General features: G+C 33.9%; 1 protein-coding gene and 1 pseudogene across 1 annotated transcript; both read right to left on the bottom strand.

Annotated features, from left to right (window-relative positions):
- Positions 1 to 651: 651 nt before the first annotated feature.
- Positions 652 to 9,467, bottom strand: LOC142640543 (OVARIAN TUMOR DOMAIN-containing deubiquitinating enzyme 9-like). Its single transcript, XM_075814685.1, has 11 exons — positions 9,335 to 9,467; positions 8,291 to 8,672; positions 7,923 to 8,191; positions 7,097 to 7,170; positions 5,465 to 5,519; positions 4,328 to 4,402; positions 4,163 to 4,236; positions 4,013 to 4,061; positions 3,071 to 3,155; positions 2,162 to 2,218; positions 652 to 953 (listed from the first exon to the last, which is right to left on the bottom strand). The coding sequence occupies exons 2-11, from the start codon at positions 8,613 to 8,615 to the stop codon at positions 886 to 888; spliced, it is 1,131 nt and encodes a 376-aa protein (XP_075670800.1). The 5' UTR covers positions 8,616 to 8,672; positions 9,335 to 9,467; the 3' UTR covers positions 652 to 885.
- Positions 9,468 to 15,950: 6,483 nt separating this feature from the next.
- LOC142640545 (OVARIAN TUMOR DOMAIN-containing deubiquitinating enzyme 9-like) lies at positions 15,951 to 18,452 on the bottom strand (annotated as a pseudogene).
- Between the last annotated feature and the right edge of the window lie 3,532 nt (positions 18,453 to 21,984).

Genomic DNA, 21,984 nt, shown 5'->3' with positions numbered 1-21,984 from the left:
CAACTCACCATGTGGCGAGTTGTGGCACAAAGTTATGCCAAAAGTTGTGTCCTTAGCATAATTCTTTTAGTAACGATAGTTACAACTTTTCTTGGTTACGGGGAAGTCCAAGGTTTTCTTTACTCTCAAGTCTATGTACTTCAAAACTGTTAGTAAATGCAAATTCCAATTTATATGCTACAACTTCTGAATTGAGTAGAACATTAGCTATTAAGCTTGGTGAAGGCCACTTACACCTACTAAGGTTTTTTTATTTTTTTTATTTTTAGGTAGTGTCTTATTTTCTATGGTAGGTAAGGCCACTTACAATGTCATGCTATTGGTTTTCATTTTTTTCAGTACTCTTTTCTCTATCGTGATTTTGAATATGACAACTTTGGAGTTGATTTGAAGTAGGCTACATCTTTTCTAGGAGATTTTGAATGATTCAAACTATGGTAAAATGAGAGCGTCGAAGAATACCAAAATTTTCTTTTTTTTAAATGGCTTAATTGATCTTAAGTTTTATCAGCACTAACAAATGATGATCCTGACATCTCAAACTGGGGTCCCTTTGTTTATTTACTTTGGCTTAGTTTTCACCTAAATGCTTATAAAAAATAAGAATAAATCACTGGATGGAAAAACCAAGTATAAGCGGACAATAAAAAATGATGGAAAAACCAATAGAAGATGGAATTAAGAGGACCTTAAAATCAATGAATGTGAAAATTAATATTTACAAAAGAATGAACAGCACAGCATAAGCAGAGACCCACAAAGAAACCACCATATCCACCCTATACTTTGCAAGCAGCAATAAGCCGAAGGTTGAAACTATACAATGGAAGCTTACTAAGTTTTCTCAGCAGTCAAAAAAAGTTGAATTAGAAATTATGGCAAACTTCATGAGCTGATCAAGTTCCCAAAATTCCACCATTTCCTTTTTTTCTTTGTGTCGACTGCAGGCAGATCTAAACATGAAACAGTACAGAAAGAAACGTAATTAAAATCACTGGAAACTTAGCAAATGTTGCTAATAAATACGCTTGCATCTTGTTTATTATAAGATGTAATATCAGTGATTGTGTAAAATAATCACATCCAAACCTTTTCAATAGTTTTTTAATCATTAAATACTTGAGAAGAAGCACAGACATTTGAAACTCAGTTAATGGAATTGTATCATGTTTCTATCTAATTATTTATGAGCGCCTAATATGTCATAAACCTACAACCTCACCCTCCACCTAATTCTTTATATAGGAAGAGCCATTTGAGATAGAAATCATTGACTTGTTTCTGTTTATTCATAAATGATTATGCTCCAAAATTTCATTATTGCTTCTCTTTCCTTAGAATTCACTGGCATGTTTCTTTTTATTCATAAACGCTCCCAAATTCCATTATTGCCTCTCTTTCCCTTTATTCCAATATACCTTCATGAAATGTAGATAGAGGAAGAAGTAACCCATGGGAATGGCTATTTAAAAAAAAAAAAAATCCTGATTTAGACCTTAAAAGCTTACAACTAAAAAGCACAAAACGACTCAGACCCTAAGTAAAATCTTAAATATGTAAGATCTCATTATGATCCCAATTTAGAAAGTGGGATCTCATGGGATCTTGATCTTTTATACAATATTTATTGATTTATAACATAGTTATATTTTTTTCTGTTTATTTATTTAAATCCACATGTAAAAAGGATGTAAAGGATTTGAAGGTGCAAAAACTACTCAAATGTTACAAATTTAGTTAGTGTAAAATAAGGACCGCAATCTTTATGGAAAGGAGTGTTTATAACACCAATTCCAAATTAGTTTAGGTGTTAGATTTTGCATAATTTAATTATCAGTAAAGTTAGTAAAGGTTCGAAATTTATAATCAACTAAGCAAATAACTTTATCTACAGTCTACACCTTTAAAGAACCTCATTGCTTCTTTCTTGTCTTGTGATAGTTACTTGAATAGTAGAAACCTAGTACAAAATGGCATGTGTTGAAAAATTTTAGTTTTAAGTACTTTTAAAATATCATATTGCTACATTACTATAACTTATTTTAATAGCTTGTAAAATCTTACAATCTTCAATTCAATCTTCACCAATGTTAGGTATAGTCTAACTTTTCATTTGCCTAAAATTGCAGTAAATTTATACTATGAATAAATCTATATTTACCTCCTTCGGGATAAATTGAATTGTAATGCACCTCAGCCCAAAAGCTCAAGAAAATAACTGCACAAGCCAAAGAGATTGTGTTTTATACTGAACATCTTACCAAACAAATCAAAACATCACAAAGCTAGGAAAGAAAGGGCATGAAAGTTATCCACTCAAATGATCATAATTAGTATTAAAAAAAAATCTTTTTATTTATTTTTGATAAGTTTGTCCCCAAGAAGAATGGGGAGGGAAGATTCAAACTTGTGACCTTTGCTTCGCTAGGCATGATTCTAGCTGATTGTAGTACCCCTTGGGGTTGTAAAAATGTTTTATATCTTACATATAGATTGGCTAAAATACAAGTGAAATTTACCAAGTTTAGTTCCAGGCTTATTATCAGAAAATTGTTCAAAGAGTTCTGATGATCAAGCCAAATAAAAAAAAAATATCATAAAAAACACAAAGTCAAGCAAGACATCCAAAGATTGACAAAAGTTTCAAAGGGGTCAAAAAATATTTAAAACTCTACATACAATCAAGAGAATGGTGGATCAGACAGTAATTTTCAAATTGATCAATATCATGATTTACATAAACATTATTTCACGAAGAAGCTTAAGGAAGGGGGGCCAGGGGTTTGGATTATAATGTCAGCATGACTCAGATATTCAAAATAGCAGGTGTTGTTTGTGAAAAAAAGTTGCTGTGTCAAATTAATTTATAGCAGAGAATGCCAACTTTCCTTGATATTTACAACAAGCATACATGAACATGCACATATCTTGAATTTGACACTGGTAATATTAAAAATAGATTCTTTCATTTTGAAATCACATGTATATCAACCAGAACAACTACAAACTTAATCTGCATTGGTTATTACACATCAATTTTTACAACAATAATGAACAATTATATTCTTACCTCGTTTGGACTTTTCAATATGTGGAAGGATCTCAATGTAACATGTGTCCTTAAATGAAGTTAGCACAAATATCTTCACTCCAAACTGCAAACATATAGTAAGACATATAGTAAGACATGTATCATTCTTCAACCATAGAGGTTTATATATATATAGACTTCAATGAATTATGAAGCAACAAGCACTAAAACACTCTTGCAGCACATATTACATCAACACAGAAGGAGGGGTATGGGTGGGGGAGAAAGTAACATTTCTGGGACACAACTTAAAGGAAAAGGCATATTGCATATTTGCTTTCGAAAAAGCCCTACAAGAAGTTACTTGATCACCTTGGACAGGTCAATCGTAAAGTATGCTATACTGCCTATACATGAAATTTTATTCATGTTGAATGGGAAAGGTTCTACTGCATATTTAACCAAAATTTAAAAATACAACACATAATTTAACCCATGTCTGCACCCAATAGGTGTTGTGTTACAATTTCACATCACCTTAGGCATTTTACAATTTTCTCCCACTTATCCACTTGCAGCACATTTCCATATTCAATCTTATTCATCACTTATAATACACAAAAGTAATACGATTTCAATTTTGGCTTACATCTTCAGAAAATTTCAGCCACTAAGTGGTACAGACACTCTCAAAAGCTAAACTTCCTCTTATAAAAAAATGAAAAGATCCAACTTCCAATTGTTATTTTTCTAATGTTAACTGCTACAGTATAAACTATATTCCTTGCATATAACTTAACAGAAAAACAATAAACTACTATCCACATAGGATATCATGAAGGGAAATTCCTTCAAGTTCAATAAAGTTTAGGCAATCAGGTCATAGAAGTATCAATGGAAAACGTTAAAAATTGTTTTCTAGATTACCAAAGCTTGCAGAAAGTAAAGGGGGAAATAGGAAAGTCTTATAGTTCCTCATACCCAATCTGCAGCAGCCTGCAATGTCACATGATCACCCCATTCGCCACTCCTAGTTCATGAACCCAAAAAAAGGCATATAAGCATGAGAAATATTGTAATATTAATATTTTTGTGAATAAAATACCATTAAAACAGACAATAGCACAATACTTGCTCATTTTCTTCAAATAGTCATTGTAAGCCATGGGGACATAACCACCATACATTTCCGGGTGATACTTAAGCTGATGACAACAACAAACAAAAATTATGACACTTCAAATAAATAGTTAAGTTTTGACATCTTAAAATAAGAACAGATCAAATGCAACCAACCTGTTGAGTAATCTGTTCTCTTACAGAAGCGTGGTGGTCAGGAGAACGATACAGTTGATCAGATAAAGCACGAAACTGGGAAAATATAGAACAAATAAGATGTCTTTCAAATATAAAACATCAAGAAGTAATGCCAATAATTATTATCAAAAATCACAAATATTAATACATTAACAGTCCACTTTCATTGAAAATGTATAAGCTGTGTATAACTTCAAGCAATTCACTTGCACTATAGATAGCATACATCAGCAATCTGGACCTTTCTCACTCAGAGATCATGAATGATGAATTTTACACAAGGATTTAAAAAGAAACAAAGCTTCTTAAGTCAATGGTTAATTATCCAATAATTTGAAGTCATTTAAATTATAGAATCAGAAATCAGCATGATCGGACAATTTCATTTGCAACTCAAATGAGGAATTTATACAAATTAGAGAAGAAAAAGACCACACGTTACCTGCAGTTAATGACCATTAAAATTAAAAAAGTACATATGTCAAGTACATCTGCATGTGACTTGGACACCAACTGTATCTGGCAAAGGAAACCACCCCAACCTATGATCTATTCAAATAAGGCATTTAAAAAGTAGTTATAGAAGAAGATCCAGATAAAGGTTTGTTGCCTTCATTGGATGCCTATTAGCTATTACTTAACATATAAGCTCTGCATATCAGCCATCCCAGAATATTAGCAAATGACAACTCAAGGAATCTGCAATACATGATTCATGAGGTCCATTAAGTTCCAACTTATTTGGATCCACTTTGATATTGAATTGAATTTACATAAATCATTTTCATGAAAAATAAGGCTGAATTTTTTATGGTGCAATGAATTGCTTCTAAAGGGCAGACTCAAAAGAGAATAAATATTATGACCATCACCTAACATCCAAGAATGCACAGCAGGTGATACTCATAACAAGCCCATAAAAAATGATAACTGAGATACAATGTGCAGGCATATAAATATTATAAATTAAACTTTTTATCTTCACCCCCATCCCACCCAAAATAAATAAATAAGCAATAAACCAACACTATTTTTTACCACTGAACAATATCATAGAACCTATCGTTTCCATTTCCAAGCATAAGCATTTATGCCGAAATATTTTGGGGAACCAACCTGGCAGTTACCATCTCCTTGAACCTTAAGCTCAACCAGCTCATATAACTGCAGCCTGAAAAGACCAAATATCTTAATATTAGATACGCAGTAATTTGAATGAATTTTCAATTAATATATAAATACCCAAAAAGAAAGGTCACACACTATAGTAATAACTTATATAAATGTAAGAACTTGACAAGAAAAATGCATTAAAAAAACTATGTCACCAAGGCCATCACAAAAACCTCATTCATAGCCATGTCAATAGCGTATGAGAAACACATACAAAATGAAGATCTTGGATTTATTAAAATAAAGATGACTCTAAGCTTATATTCATTACATTTACGCGATAATCAGAAATACTGTACCCTTCCAAACCCTTCTCTTTTTCCCTGCCCCTCTTATAAATTCCAAAGCCACCCTAATGTAGGTGTTGGTTCGAGAAATCAAATATGCCACCGGCATTTAGACTCTTGGGAATGTGATGTTGGGAACCTCAATGCCCAAGAAAGTAAGTTGCCCACAATTGGTTTGATTAGGGATATTAAGATTGTTAAGAATGTGAGACCACAGATTTGGTTTATTTGCAAAAGTTTTATAAGAATGATTTATTCTAACCAAATTATCCTTAGATTTATAAATACAATGTGTCACACGTGTATTACCCATCACTTTTACATGGCTTATACAAAAAATATAATAAGAATAATAATATGAACTATTAATTAGCTCAAATCTCCTAAAATAATAATAAGAATTATTTCAGTTTTTTTTTTTAATGGTTTTCAAGGATATCTTGCCTTGTCAATCAAAATTATTTATTTTCTTAAAAGACAAAAAAAATTCCAAATAGAAGTTAGAATTTATAAAAAAAAATTGAAGGTGAATATAACCATAACATCAACCAAAATAAAAGTTGAATATGTAGCATAATTACTTTAATAGAAACAGTAAAATTTTAGTTAGTCGAATGGTACAAAATTGAGGATATAATTATATCTCTTTATAAAATAGAGCTTTCCCAAAGCATGGGAATGTGTTACCCACCTTTTTAAAAGGGTATCCACAACCCCCCCAAAATGGGAATCCAGATGCCTGTAGGTATCTAGATTACCTAGAACTATTTGTAACCAAACACGGGAATGCTTGGAAATCCTAAAAGATTACTCCAGACCAAACAACTAGTAAATGTCAAACAATAACCCTTTCTTTTTTTTATATGTAATATGATAATCACTTTCTCCACAAAGTTCCACAACATGAACTTCAAAATCCTGTCCATCTTAAAATTTCAAAATGACCCCTAAACCATGTTCATTACAAATTCCATCCTGATATAATAATTTCAAATTTTAGTACCCTATTTAGCATTTATGCTCTTTGTTCATAATTCAAGTTCCCCTTCATTCTGCGCAAGTGGAAAATTTCAGTTCTCAGAACATAAATCAAACATGTTAAGACCGGCAGCTCAAGGATCATTCAAGTGCTTTTGATCAATTATGAAGTAAAGGCTGTCTTAATAGTTGTAATATTTTCAGTAATTATTCTTTTTAGTAATATAATTTATAAGCATATAACAACCTGGACTGCCCAAAACTCAAAAAAATACTAAGCATAGCAAGACAAGAAAAAATGACAGAAGACCTCTCTAGCAGCCTTTGATGATCTGATATTTCTTCATCAGCTGTGGGTATTTTCTCAATAGTTTTAGGAACATGCTGCAAAAAGTAAATGAGAGAAAGCATCAATTGCTGTACAGTTTAAATGTCAATAGCCACAGCTTGGACAAGAAATAAAGAAAGTGGATCTATCTTCCCAAAAGTAACCATATTTGTTTCAAAGAATTTAAAGTCAAATTGAAGTTGTTATGAAGCTAGGCTGTAATTTAAAAGGATTTGACTCACAAGAGATTTAGGACAACTATATATATCCATTCTATTCCCAACAGCACCCCTAAAAAAACTAGAAGATGATCTATGTCGCTGATCCTCTTTAAGCTGAACTGCTACTCTCCTTGATGTTACAATAATAAAAGTTATTCCTAAATCATTCATGGAATCTGCTTTACAATGGCATCATGTTCAATATGTGTGAAAATTGACAGCCAAGAATATCACAGCTTAGGAGAGGTTTGAAAATCAAACGCAACTAAACACCCAAAATAGAATAAATTCACACCCATTCTCACTTTGACTTTAATTAAGCACCCTGGATACAAAACCTTCATTTTCTTGAAAACGCTAAATATCGCTCTCTTTCTCTCTCTCTCTTGCTCTCATACTTTTTAAAAGGACACAGCACTAAACGTAAGACATGCCAGACAATTCCACTTCTAGCCATTCAATCCTCCTATTGTAATATATTGCAGATTCCACACACAAATTATGAAGAGGATGACAATGATAATCTATAACTTGAAAATATATGTTGCCAGACAGGTGAACAGAGCAACTGAAGCTACTATACTTACAGGAACAGGAACCATCTGATTCAATCGTTTGCCTACTTCACCATCAAGACTGGACTCATCAGCTATATCGAATATATGTAACAAATCATCCACATAAGATGGTTCTTCTCCTCCTGGGTTAGAGCATGATGTGAACATTTTAATTTCAGGTTGTACATCATTTTCCACTCTGTTATGATCACCCGCCTCCTCTATTATGATTCCACAGGGAACTGCATTCTCCATCTGTATGCCGGGTTCATTTGCTGCTTGCTGATCATTGGCATGCCCTACATATTTGTTGGCAATCTATCAAATAAGCAAAACAGAAAATAACACCAAAAATGAACAATAATCACAAAGGCAGCCACCACCGAAATTTCTACTACCATAACTATAGTGTCTAGCCGAAGGACCAAGCCAATTCTGTGCAAGAACAGATTCTTGCAAATGCTCTGGCCCACCATTAGATACTCCAGAAGCTTCTAAACAATCAATTCGTGAAAATTCTTCTTGAAGCGCACGTGCTACAGCCTCATCATTCTCCACATTATCCTTCTCAAAATAACCTTCTCTAACAAACTCCACTCGACTCAAATCTTGGCCATATCGAGTCACACCACTACAAGAAGCATTATTCGTAAGAGTGCAAACATCTAGCAGATGATGGAGACCCCACCGAGTAACATCAGGATCATAATTATATGTTGCCATTTGCACGCATAACTATAGGTTGCTTCCTTTATCTCTATGCCCAAAAGATTTTGATATCTGGGTGCGACACATAAATTAGTCACAGGAAAAAAAAATTTTGAAACATCCAAACTAAAAATTTCATATAGGCATAACCCAATTAAAAGAATCTCAAATATTAACAAAACTAGCCAAAGTTCAATGTAACTGTTCCTGATACACCTAATTACATAGCATTACCTTCAACCCTCAGAAAAAAAAACTGCCAGACATGAGAAATGCAGTTAATCCACAATCAAATTATTTCTATAAAATTTTGATGCATAACCCACAAATATGAAACTATACCCTGAAATATAAACTTTCAAATATGTGCAAAAGTGAAAAACTTTCAATCAAACTACTGAATTAAGAACCAAAAAGTAAAACTACTGAATTAATTTATCATCAAACTTTCAAACTCTAAATTCAATAACTTAAACTAACAAATAAAACAAAACAAAGACAACAAATTCAACTAAAAAAAATTCACCCTCAAATTGCAAGAACCCAAGTAAATAAAAAAATAAAAAAACCCCTAATCCTTATAAATTCCACAGTTTTCAAAAAGTTCCAAACTTTTTCTTAAAACTCAAACAAACCCCATTAAAAAAATTGAATAAATTAAATAAAAATAAAAATAAAGGAATTTGTGGTAGAAGTAATGTAAAAGCAGAGACAAAGTACGAAACTTTACGTACCTGCGTGAGTCTGAGACTCAGAGGAATTAAGTTGTGGGAGCGAACGAAGCTAAGAAGGTTTTTTTTTTTTTTTTGGTTTTGGGTTTTGGTTTGCTTGAGGATAGTTTTTTTGAGAAGTTGAGAGTGGCGTACACGCGCCAAGTTTATAGGGGTTTTAAGCGTTAAAGGTCGAGCAACTTTGAATGCGGAATCGTAACGGAAAGAATGTACTGGCAGAGGCCGGATTGCGAAGTGGGTGAAAACTGCTCTCTCTTTAGGCCTGCTTTTCTTGAATTAATTTCGTTTTTCTAAAAAAGACACCGTATCAAATCGAAACCGCCATCAGCTGACGTAGCACATTGGACCTTCATAGTTGATACTTCATACCCCATTAGGCCCACTACTGTTTACAAAAAAATCTTTTACAAACAAAATTGTGCAAAATATAAAAAATGGTTAATTTTACATATTTTAACTAAAAATAAATCTACATATGTGCTTGTAAAATTGTGCATATATACAAAAGTGCTAAAGTAATTGTGCATATATATGCACAGTTACTATAGCGTTGTATAATAATATTTTATTAATTTCACATTTCGCTTATTTTTTATCTCTCTCTTCTCCCTCTACAAAACCAACTCAGACATCTTTTCTCCCTCATCATCTTCTTCTTCCTCTTATACACACGAACAGAATCAGCACTGCAAAATCAACACAAACCCACCATCCACACAGACCCAACATCGCAAAATCAACCAAAAATCAAACACACTACGAAATCAACCATGGACACACCACAAAATCAACCAAAATGCAAACACATCCACATACAGACACACCAATAGAGACAGAGAGAGCATTTTTATGAACTTGTGGCTGTTGGTTGGTGCTTGGAGGAGATCAAAATGTTTGGGTCGACTAGAACGAATCTATGTGGATCAAAGCTTGTAGATTGGTGAGTTCCAACTGTAGTGGATCGGTGCTTGTGACCATGAATGGAGAGAGTTTCAAATGGAGAGAGAGAGAGAGTTAAGATAAATATTTTTAAAAAAGTGAGGGAAATGGTTATTTAAATAAAATAGATGGTAGAATAGATAAACTGGTGTGAGTGTTTTGTAAAAATAGGTGCGTAAAATAGAAAAAATAGTTTTTTTTTTTTGGCAAAATAGATAGAAATTTTGCATTAATTGATGTGGTTTCTCTTACAACTATAGCCTATAGGTGAAGCATAGCATAGGTAAGAGTTTTATAATAAAATGGTTTTAAAAAATTGAATCTTTTTTTAGGTTTAATTAACTTAACTGATAAAATTTTATATGGTCAAATAAAATATCTAAGGTTTGATAATGGTTTCTTCTTTCATAATTTTTTTAAAATGATATACTAGTACAAAAAGTTTAAAAAGTTGACTTTTTTTTTAGTATTAGCCATTAAATTTAACTATACTCGGTAAGTATTATTCTGGATCTTAAGTTTATTCTAGTGTATTTGATAGGATATTAATTAACATAGGTTATTTCTAAACGCATGTTATGTAGATGCCATGTTCAATACACCTTAGTTTTGGAAGTGTGTTATATTACAATATTTGTATAATTATCAAATAAGAGATTTGAGTTTCGACAATGATTCTTCCTTTCTTAATCTTTTTTTTTTTTTTTGATCCATTGATATAAAAAGTTAAAAGTTGGTTTTCTTTTTATATAATTAGCCATTAAATTTAACTATACTCAGTGAGTATTGTATTGGATCTTTAATCTATTCTAGTGTATTGAATAGGATATTAATTAACATGTGTCATTTTCAGAGGCATGTTATGTTTATGTCATGTTCAATACACTCTAGTTTTGGATATTTGTTATATGTTAATATTTTGTATAATTGTCAAATCCTTTATTACGTGATTTGTTACTTTGTCATGATTGATTTATAATAATAGTGTCAAAAGAGGACTATATGAAGGTAATGTTACTTGGTTAGTAAATTGCGTTTATTTCTATGACATATTTAGCCTAGTTTTTACAACTTTTTGAAATAACAGAGTGAATTAGTTGATGAAAATAAATTCATCCAAACGTAATGAAAAGATAATGATAAGTGATGAATTTATGTGTCTATTATTAACTACAATTTTTCACCTCTAATAAATTATGAAAAAAAAAAAAACTAACAAAATATGTTATATACTTACTATTTTGTTGATAATTTGATACTTGGGGATAAGAGATTTCAACTCTAAACATTTCTGATTGAAAAACCAATAGGTTCCACTTAGCAAATGTTAAAAAGCATTGTGTGTGGGTTAAGTAGGAGTCTGTTTAGGATTCGCTCATTTTGCTGAAACTGAAAACTTATTACTGAAAGTATTGTAGATAAATGTACAAATTAGTTAAAATAGTATAGTAAGACCCATAAATAGTATCAAAAAGTGTAGTGGGATTCATGGATAGTAGCAAAATTAAGTTAAATAGTAAAATAAGTTGACAAAATTAATCATGCTAAACAGACACTAGTTATAGTTTTGATTTTATTAAACACGAGGAAATTATTTTCCCCTGTAAAAAAAATGGAGCAACTTTTCAAAGTATTCATTTTTATTAACTTTATTTTTGGCCTTTTAAAGAGAAAATTAAACACCTACTCACTGATCATTTGTAAAATATAACGAGTTAAAGTCACAACTCACAATTTTCAATTTCCATTCAATGATGAGATTAGTTCAAGTTACACCTTGTATAACTTCACAAGAGTTACACATTTTTTGGACCATTGATTTGTATTAGATCTAAGGGTGAAAAAAATACTCATAGTCATGTATTTATTATTCCCTAGAAATTAGTAACTAAGTCATTAATTCTTCTTATTAAAAATAGAAAAATAAAAAACAGCATTAACTCTCTGCTTTCCATCATCTTTATCTTCTCTCCCTCTCTCTCACATGGTCTTTTTCTCTCAAAAAAAAAGGAAAAACAGTGTGCTTCATAATTTTGATAGTAGTGATCCAAGTAAACTTCTTTAACAGTCTGAATATATATATATATATATATATATATATATATATATATATATATATATATATATATATATATATATATATATATGTTTTTAAAAAGTTGAAAGCCATGTTTGATTTCTTATTCGTTAATCAAAAGAATCCCGCACAAGTAACTAAAATAGTGCAACCATGACTAACTTGAATCGGATATGGATTGAAGTTCCATCATTTTACGAAAATTCTAGCATAAGATAAGGACTTTTTGTCCTTTACCAAGTACTTAACGACACGAAGTTTATCAAAAAAAAAAAAACTACTTAACGACACCATTCATGAACTTTGGAATAATTTTAATTTGGAATGAGAATTATTTAAGCAAAACGGGAACACAGCTAAACAATCCAAAATCATTTTTTAAATTGCAAACTTAACAGCTGAACAAAACTTTAATTGTTATTGTCTTTCTTGTCTTCAAGCCCACAATTGACACCCACAAGATAGAACACAAGACCATGTGAGAGAGGGAGAGAAGATGAAGATGCTGGAGAGCAAAGAGTTAATGTTGTTTTTTATTTTTCTATTTTTAATAAGAAGAATTAATTACTTATTTACTAATTTCTAGGGAACAATAAATACATGACTATGATTGTTTTTTTCACCCTTAGATCTAATACAAATCAATAGTCTAAAAAATGTGTAACTCTTGTGAAGTTACACCAAGTGTAACTTGAACCCATATATATTTAACAATTTTTATTTTCTGTATTAATAAGGTAGAGGTGTAGAGCAGATAATTTCTTTTTTCTATATAAATATAGTAAAGCAAATCACCTTGCCTTTTGATTTGCAAAGTCAATGTTTGTGATAAGGGTTCTAGGTGGCTGCTAGGGTCTAACAGCACTCATTTTGGCATGATAAGTGGATGAAAGAAAGGGTCTCTCTCCCTCAGAAGTCTTATCCTGGGCCCTCTCAAGGGAAATGAAGATATTCTCACTGTGAATAATGTTAATGAGGAATGGTTATTGGAATCTAAGTAATATTTCCATCGTTTGACCTCCTTCCATATCACTTATGATCAAAGCTACCCCCACCAGGAAAGTATCTATTGACGAAGATAAACTTAGTTGGATCTCCTCTGCCAATGGCAGTTTTGATCCAAAAAATGCCTACAAGTTGGCTAATCTAGATAGTGAAAATTTCCCTGGTTTCAATGGGAATTAGATTTGGAAGAGTCCCATTTTGCCTTAAATAAAATTTTATCCTAGGAAATGCTATCATAAAAGCCTGCCTGTGAAGCAAACCCTGCAGTATAGAGGTATTCTTGAGTCTGCTACTTGTGATCTATGTTCTAGTCACAATCAAAGTATATCTTATGTACTCCGAGATTGTTCCGTTGCTAGAAACTTCTGCCTGAAGACTGGAATTCTTCATTCTAAAACCAATATCTGGACTGGATAATACAGAATGCTTGCAACAAGGAGCTTGTTTGTTGGTTCAGGTCAATATAACTGGGGAATCTTTTTTCTGTTTGGAGTGTGGACACATTGCCCTCAGAGAAATAAATTCTCCTTTAATCAGAAGGGAAAAACTAGGGATTAACTGGGTGAAACTCAACTCTCAAGACAGCCAGGGCAATTGGGTGGAGGGTAATGATAGAGCCTAGAGCAATTGGCAGTGCAACTAGTATTATAGCAGAGCTATGGGGTTTAAGAGATGGTCATATCATTTGTTCTCAACTTCATTTACCTGTCATTGAAATTGAAGTAGATGCAAAAGCTATGGTGTGTCTAGTTAGTAGCAATACTGAATCTCTTGGTGAATTTACTCTGCTTGTTGATCATTGCAGGGTTCTCCTCAGACGCCTCCCCATGAAGAAAATTAATCACTACTTCAGAGATGGCAACAAGTGTGCTGATGCACTTTGCTAGAAGGGGTGTTAGACAAGTTGAAGATTTAGTAATTTTTGATAATCCTCCTTCTGATGTTTTGTTATTAATGTATTTAGATAATTTGGGTATGTATTATGAAAGACCTGGTGTTCAAAACACCCAGACAATGTAGCTTCTTCTATGAAGTATCCTTTATTACCAAAAATAATAATAATAATAAAAGATTAGTGTCAACCGTGCTACTTTTAAAAATTAAAAATAAAATTAAAGGTTTGTTTAGTTACATATTAACAGTAAATCCTCCTTCCCCTCTTATTAAAACAATTAAATTTTATCTATTTATGAGCCTTAAATTTTATATACATCTCAGAGTGCCCATATGCACGACATCCCCATAAAAATTTCTGTTATACAATATTTTGGAGCAAAAAACAAATTCCTATTCTCCACTCTATCTCTACTATGCACTGCCAGCATATTTACACATGAAACAAGTATCAACTACATAACATTTACTTAAGTTTAGTGTTTCACATATATAATTATATCCTTTCAGGCATGGAACCACACAAATTAACTCTTAGTATGAGTTACAAGCAATTACATACATATAGTTAATTAGTTACATTAATGCTATACTCTGAAATACTTTACCCTTCCAAACCCTACTCTTTTTCCCCACCCCTCTTATAAGTTCCAAAGCCACCCTAATGTAGGTTTTGGTTTGAGAAATCAAATATGCCTCCGGCATTTTTAGATTCTCAAAATATGATGTTGGGGAACCTGAATGCCCAAGAAAGTACGTTGCCCACATTTGGTTTGATTAGGAATCTATTAAGATTCTTGAGAATGAGAGGTCACAGATTTGGTTTATTTCCAAATTTTTTATAAGAATGATTTATTCTTCCCAAATAATCCTTAGATTTATAAATACAATGTGTCACATGTGTATTACCCATCACTTTTACATGGCTTATAAAAAAAAAAAGAATAATAATATGAACCATGAATTAACTCAAATCTCGTAAAATAATAATAAGAATTATTTCATTTTTTTAAAATGGTTTTCACGGATATCATTCCTTGTCAATCAAAATTATCTATTTTCTTAAAAGACAAAAAATTCCAAGTAGGAGATAAAAAATTTTATTAAAAAAAATTAAAGGTGAATATAACCATAACATCAACCAAAAAAAATAAAAGTTGAATATGTATCATAAGCACTTTAATAGATATAGTTAAATTGGGGGTAAAATTATAACTCTTAAAAAAATAGAACTTTCCCAAAGCATGGGAATGTTTTACCCACCTTTTTAAACGGGTATCCACAAACCCCCAAAATGGAAATCCAGATGCTTGTAGGTATCCAGATTACCTAGAACTATTTGTAACCAAACATGGGAATGCTTGGAAATCCTAAAAGATTACCTTGGACCAAACGACTAGTACATGTCAAACAATAACCCTTTTTTGATATGTAATATGATAATCACTTTCTCCTCAAAAGTTCCACAACATGAACTTCAAGATCCTGTCCATCTTAAAATTTCAAAAATGACCCCTAAACCTGCTCATTAGTCATTACAAATTCAATCCTGATATAATAATTTCAAGTTTTAGTGCCCTATTTAGTATTTATGCTCTTTGTTCATAATTGAAGTTCCCCTTAATTCTGTGCAAGTGGAAAATTTCAGTTCTCAGTACATAAATCTAACATGCTAAGACTGGCAGCTCAAGGATCATTCAAGTGTTTTTGATGAATTACGAAGGCTGTTTTAATAGTTGTTATATTTTCAGTAAAAGCATACAACAACCTGGACAGCTCAAAACTCAAAAAAAATACAAAGCATAGAAAGACAAGAAAAAATGACACAAGACCTCTCTAGCAGCCTTTGATGATCTGATATTTCTTCATCAACTGTGGGTATTTTCTCAATAGTTTTAGGAACATGCTGCAAAAAGTAAATGAGAGAAAGCATCAATTGCAGTACAATTTAAATGTCAATACCACAGCTTGGACAAGAAACTAAGAAAGTGGATCTATCTGCTCAAAAGTAACCATATTTGATTCAAAGAAACTAAAGTCAAATTGAGGTTGTAATGAAACTAGGCTGTAATTTAAAAGGATTTGACTCACAGGAGATTTAGGACAAGTATATATATCCATTCTATTCCCTACAGCACCCCTAAAAAAACTAGAGGATGATCTATGCCGCTGATCCACTTTAAGCTGAACTGCTACTCTCCTTGATATTACTATAATAAAAGTTATTCCTAAATCATTTATGGAATCTGCTTTACAATGGCATCGTGTTCAATATGTGTGAACATTGACAGCCAAGAATATCACAGCTTAGGAGAGGTTTGAAAATCAAAAGCAACTAAACACCCAAAATAGAATAAATTCACACCCATTCTCACTGTGACTTTAATTAAGCACCCTGGATACAAAACCTTCATTTTCTTGGAAATGCTAAATATCGCTCTCTTTCTCTCTCTCTTGCTCTCATACTTTTTAAAAGGACCCACTAAACGTAAGACATGCCAAACAATTCCACTTCTAGCCATTCAATCCTCCTATTGTAATATATTGCAGATTCCACACACAAATAATGAAGAGGATGACAATGATAATCTATAACTTGAAAATATATGTTGCCAGACAGGTGAACAGAACAACTGCAGATACTATACTTACAGGAACAGGAACAGGAACCATCTGATTCAATCGTTTGCCTACTTCACCATCAAGACTGGACTCATCAGCTATATCGAATATATGTAACAAATCATCCACATAAGATGGTTTTTCTCCTCCTGGGCTATAGCATGAAGCGAACATTTTAATTTCAGGTTGTACATCATTTTCCACTCTGTTATGATCACCCGCCTCCTCTATTATGATTCTGCAGGGAACTGCATTCTCCATCTGTATGCCAGGTTCATTTACTGCTTGCTGATCATTGTCATGCCCTACATATTTGTTGGCAATCTATCAAATAAGCAAAACAGAAAATAACACCAAAAATGAACAATAATCACAAAGGCAGCAGCAGCTGGCACCTAAATTTCCATTACCATAACTATAGTGTCTACCTGAAGGACCAAGCCAATTCTGTGCAAGAACAGATTCTTGCAAATGCTCTGGCCCACCATTAGATAGTCAAGAAGCTAAACAATCAATCCGCGAAAATTCTCCTTGAAGCAGACGTGCTACAGCTTCATCATTCTCCACATTATCCTTCTCACAATAACCTTCTCTAACAAACTCCACTCGACTCAAATCTTGGTCATATCAAGTCACACCACTACAAGAAGCATTATTTGTAAGAGTGCAAACATCTAGCAGATGATGGAGACCCCACCGAGTAACATCAGGATCATAATCATATGTTGCCATTTGCACGCATAACTATATGTTGCTTCCTTTAACTCTATGCCCAAAAGATTTTGATATCTGGGTGAGACACATAAATTAGTCACAGGAAAAAATTAAACATCCAGACTAAAAATTTCATATAGGCATAACCCAATTAAAAGAATCTCAAATATTAAAAAAACAATCCAAACTTCAATGTAACAGTTCCTGATACACCTAATTATATAACATACCTTCAACCCTAAAAAAAAAAAAATGCCAGATATGAGAAATGCAGTTAATCCACAATCAAATTATTTCTATAAAAATTTTGATGCATAACCCACAAATATGAAACTTTTTTTGATGAAACTTTCACAAATATGAAACTATACCCTGAAATATAAACTTTCAAATATGTGCAAAGTAAAAACTTTCAATCAAACTACTGAAGTAAGAACCAAAGAGCAAAACTACTGAATTGATTTATCATCAAACTTTCAAACTCTAAATTCAATAACTTATACTAACAAATAAAACAAAACAAAGACAACAAATTCAACTAAAACAAAAAATTCACCCTCAAAATGCAAGAACCCAAAGAAAGAAAAAAAAAAAAAAAAAAAAAACCCGTAATCCTTATAAATTCCACAGTTTTCAAAAAGTTCCAAACTTTTTTAAAATTCAAACAAACCCCATTAAAAAAAAATGGAAAAGTAATGTAAAAGCAGAGACAAAGTACGAAACTTTACGTACCTGCGTGAGTCTGAGAATCAGAGGAATAAATTGTGGGAGCGAACGAAGCTAAAGAATGTTCTTTCGGTTTTGGTTTGCTTGAGGAAAAATTTTTTGGAAAGTGGAACGTGGGGTACACGCGCCAAAGTTATAGGGGTTTAAACTTTAAAGGGTTAAAGGTCGAACAACTTTGAATGCAATTTCGTAAAGGAAAGACTGCGAAGTTGGTACAAAACTGCCGTCTCTTTACTCTTTAGGCCTGCTTTTCTTGAATTTCGTTTTTTTTTTTTTTAAAGTGACGCCGTATCAAATCGAAACCGCCATAGCTGACGTGGCACTTTGGATTGATACTTGATATCCCATTAGGGTCACTACTGTTTACAAAAAAAAAAAAAAAAAATCTTTTATTACAACTTTAGTAGTTTACAACTTTCCCTATAGGTGAAGCAGAGGTCAAGTGTTCTACAATAAAAGGTTTTAAAAAGAGATACAGGGTTCCATAGTGATTTTTTCTTTCTTAATATATTTTTTTTATTATACATTTACTAGTACAAAAAGTTATAAAAGTTGACTTTTTTTTTTTTTTTTAGTATTAGCCATTAAATTTAACTATACTCTGTGAGTATTATAATGGATCTTAATTTTATTCTAGTGTATTGAATAGGATATTAATTAACATAGGTTATTTCTAGATGCATGTTATGTAGATGCCATGTTCAATTTACCTTCGTTTTAGAAGTGTGTTATATTTCAATATTTGTATAATTATTAAATAAGATATTTGAGTTTCTACCATGATTCTTCCTTTCTTAATCTTTTTTTTTTTCTTTTTTTTTATATGATCCATTGATATAAAAAGTTAAAAAGTTGATTTTTTATTGTTTTATGTTAGCCATTTAATTTAACTATAGTCAATGAGTATTGTACTCGATCTTTCATCTATTCTAGTGTATTGAATAGGATATGAATTAACATAGGTCACTTTTGGACGCATGTTTTGTTTATGTCATGTTTAATACACTCTAGCTGTGGATATGTGTTATATGTTTGTAAGTGCACAATTGCACCTGGACCCAAAGACAATCACGGGCTCAGGCCCAATGAGCCTTAAACAATGAAATTTGTAGAGTGTGAGCTTGAAATCTAGATTAGAAGTACTGGGAACTTGATAACAGACTAAAAGTTACAAACACTTGTAAATAATAAACGATAATGACAAATAGACCTCCTCGGACGTGAGCCGAGGACTACTTCTGTATTATTTCTCTTTCTTTCTTAAAGGTTACAATTCTTATTTTTTTCTTTTGTTTCTCGATCCCCCCTTCCTTTGGCCTTCACCCCCTTTAAATACTTCCTTCCTTGATGCCTTTTGGCTAGTGACTAGAAGTTTCAGCCCTACTGTTCAGGGGTCACTTCCCCATTAATGCGGCCAGGAAGGTAGATGCAGAGTCTTTAATGCGGAGGTGGCAGCCTTTGCTCTTGATATTTTCTTTAACACTGGTGCATCGAGAAGGTTCAAGGTTTCCCCCTTTAACCATTAGTCTTTCTAGAGTTGTGCTTTGACCTTCATAATGAAGCTTTGAATTCTCTTGGGCTTGTCCGAGGAGAAGCTCGTCATCGGCTGTACCCTCGGACCCTCGGCGTATGGGCCAATTCGTAAAGTTCAATTCTGGAGCAGGTTGGCCCTCCATGCTACAGTCCAAAGGCCCATATGCCCACTTGGGCCATTTTACTCCCCACAATAGCCCCTCAAAACTCTATTTTTCATCATCTGAGGAGAAAAAATAGGGTTTTGATTCAACGAGAACCCACCCCACACGTTTTGTAAACAGCTGCACGTGCGGAAACCGTTTCGCGTTCCAGAGGATGCCACTTGGCGGTTTGATTTTCAAAAACGCGCGCATTTATTACCGTAAGTTACACCTTGTCCCCCACGTTCAACGGTGAGATGAGCATCCAACGGCCCTTGTTACTTCATGAAAATGTGGGCGGGACAAATGTAATTTCGAGGCCGCTTCCTGCACGTCGTGACGCTTTGAAAACCTGCGCCTTCATTTATTTCTCTAGAGGCTAATCCCATCAAAACATTAGCAATCACCTTTTGTCTGCAGAAATCCGTGGAAGTTTGCACAACTTGAAATTTGTAAGTCCTCATTTCTTTTCTCTTAACCCTTTCTCCTCGGACCCTGTCCTCGACTACCCTTATAACAGTTCTCACTCTTAGAACTTACTTTTTCGTTTCTTTCTGATGGGAAAGTTTAAATGTCTAGTTGATACCGCCGCTGGGATGGAAGGCTTTAGAGCCAAGTATCGTATTCCCAGCGACGTAGGTTTAGAATACTGCCCGGCGGAAGCCGTGGCCGGTTCTAGGAAGGCTGGAGAGGTTATCATCCCAATGGTAGCCTTCGTAGAAGGTGGGATGACCCTCCCAATGAAGCCTGTGACCAGGGAGTACCTCCGCAACCACCGATTGTGTCCCGATCAGTGCGCCCCAAACGTTTTTAGAGTTTTGGGTAGCGTCGACGCTCTAAACGAGCAAATGGGTCTGAACCTCACCTGGCATGATGTCGTCTTTATGTACGAATGCCACAAACTCACTGGAATAGGTTACTACATCAAATCCCGCTCTAGCGTAGTTAGGTTGATCTCCTATTTGCCCAAGTCCAATAAAGGCATGAAGGATGACTACCTCATCGTCTTTGGCAACTGGCACGAGGGCCCCCACTGCCCAGTTGAGTGGGGAGTTCCAGGTGCGACACCTTAGGATTTAACTTCCCCTCCCATAACTCCCTAAATCATCTAGGAATGTGCATTTGCATTTACTTGAGCGTCTACCTTTAATTTATTATATGTTTTGCGCCTCTGACCGTGTTTGTTTATTTGGATGTTTTTCTTTGCAGATAAGCAAAACGTACGCCCACGCTTGAGCCACTGCAATGTTGCAGATTTGAATAGAGTGCTACGTTCCGAGGTGTTCGTCAGTAGAGACCTACAACTTAGGGCGGCCCACTTGATTCTGGGGTACAATCCCGTCTCCTCGGACTTCCAGGAGATCGAGAATGCGATAATCGCGGGTGACAAAAGGCGTAGGAGAATCCACGTAGCCAGACCTCACTTTTTGGCCGATCACGACATCCCTGATGCCCCTCACACCGTATTGTACGCACAGCCCATCGCGGCCATCCCACTTGCCGTGCACTCTCAGGCAATTGCTATCCCAGAGGAGCGAGTGTCTTCTTCGAACACATTAGACGAGGAGATAGACCAGTTTCGGCTCGAGGACTCCCCACGACCTCGCGGAAACCCGTTTGTTATTCTTTCCGATGAGGAAGAAGACACAGCTGAGGCCTTGGGGATCGAAGGTCTTGTAATAGCGCGTCCAGACGACAGTTCCGTTGAAGAAGAGATGGACAAGCTAAAGGACCTTATGACCGATAGAGGCGTCCGAGTGGCAAAGAAGGGAGCAAGAGGATCCTAAGCTCCCCCTGCCTTGCCACCACCCCCTCCTTCAGCCGAGCCAAAACCTCCCACTGATGATTCTAAGAAGAAATGAAAAGTTGATACCGAGGGGGCTGGTGGCGAGAAGCCAAAAAAGCTGAAACAGCAGCCATCGCCGGCCAAGCAGCAGAAGCTGGACAAGGGCAAAGGGCGCGCCCGCTCAGTTGAAAGTGGGGAGATCAGGGACGTGGCC

Source organism: Castanea sativa, chromosome 6 (genome assembly GCF_040712315.1).
Source record: "Castanea sativa cultivar Marrone di Chiusa Pesio chromosome 6, ASM4071231v1".
NCBI lineage: Eukaryota > Viridiplantae > Streptophyta > Magnoliopsida > Fagales > Fagaceae > Castanea > Castanea sativa.
Note: the sequence above shows the minus strand (reverse complement) of the source record. Positions and strands in the feature narration are given on the sequence as shown.

What these genes read in the sequence shown, in the direction of transcription:
- LOC142640543 (XM_075814685.1), bottom strand. Translation starts at nt 8,615, where the DNA reads ATGGCAACATATAATTATGATCCTGATGTTACTCGGTGGGGTCTCCAT. An exon ending in ATCAGATGGTTCCTGTTCCT is followed by an intron (nt 7,171 to 7,922) that starts GTAAGTATAGTA and finishes TACTTTTTGCAG; the next exon opens with CATGTTCCTAAAACTATTGA. An exon ending in GAGAACAGATTACTCAACAG is followed by an intron (nt 4,237 to 4,327) that starts GTTGGTTGCATT and finishes TGTTGTCATCAG; the next exon opens with CTTAAGTATCACCCGGAAAT.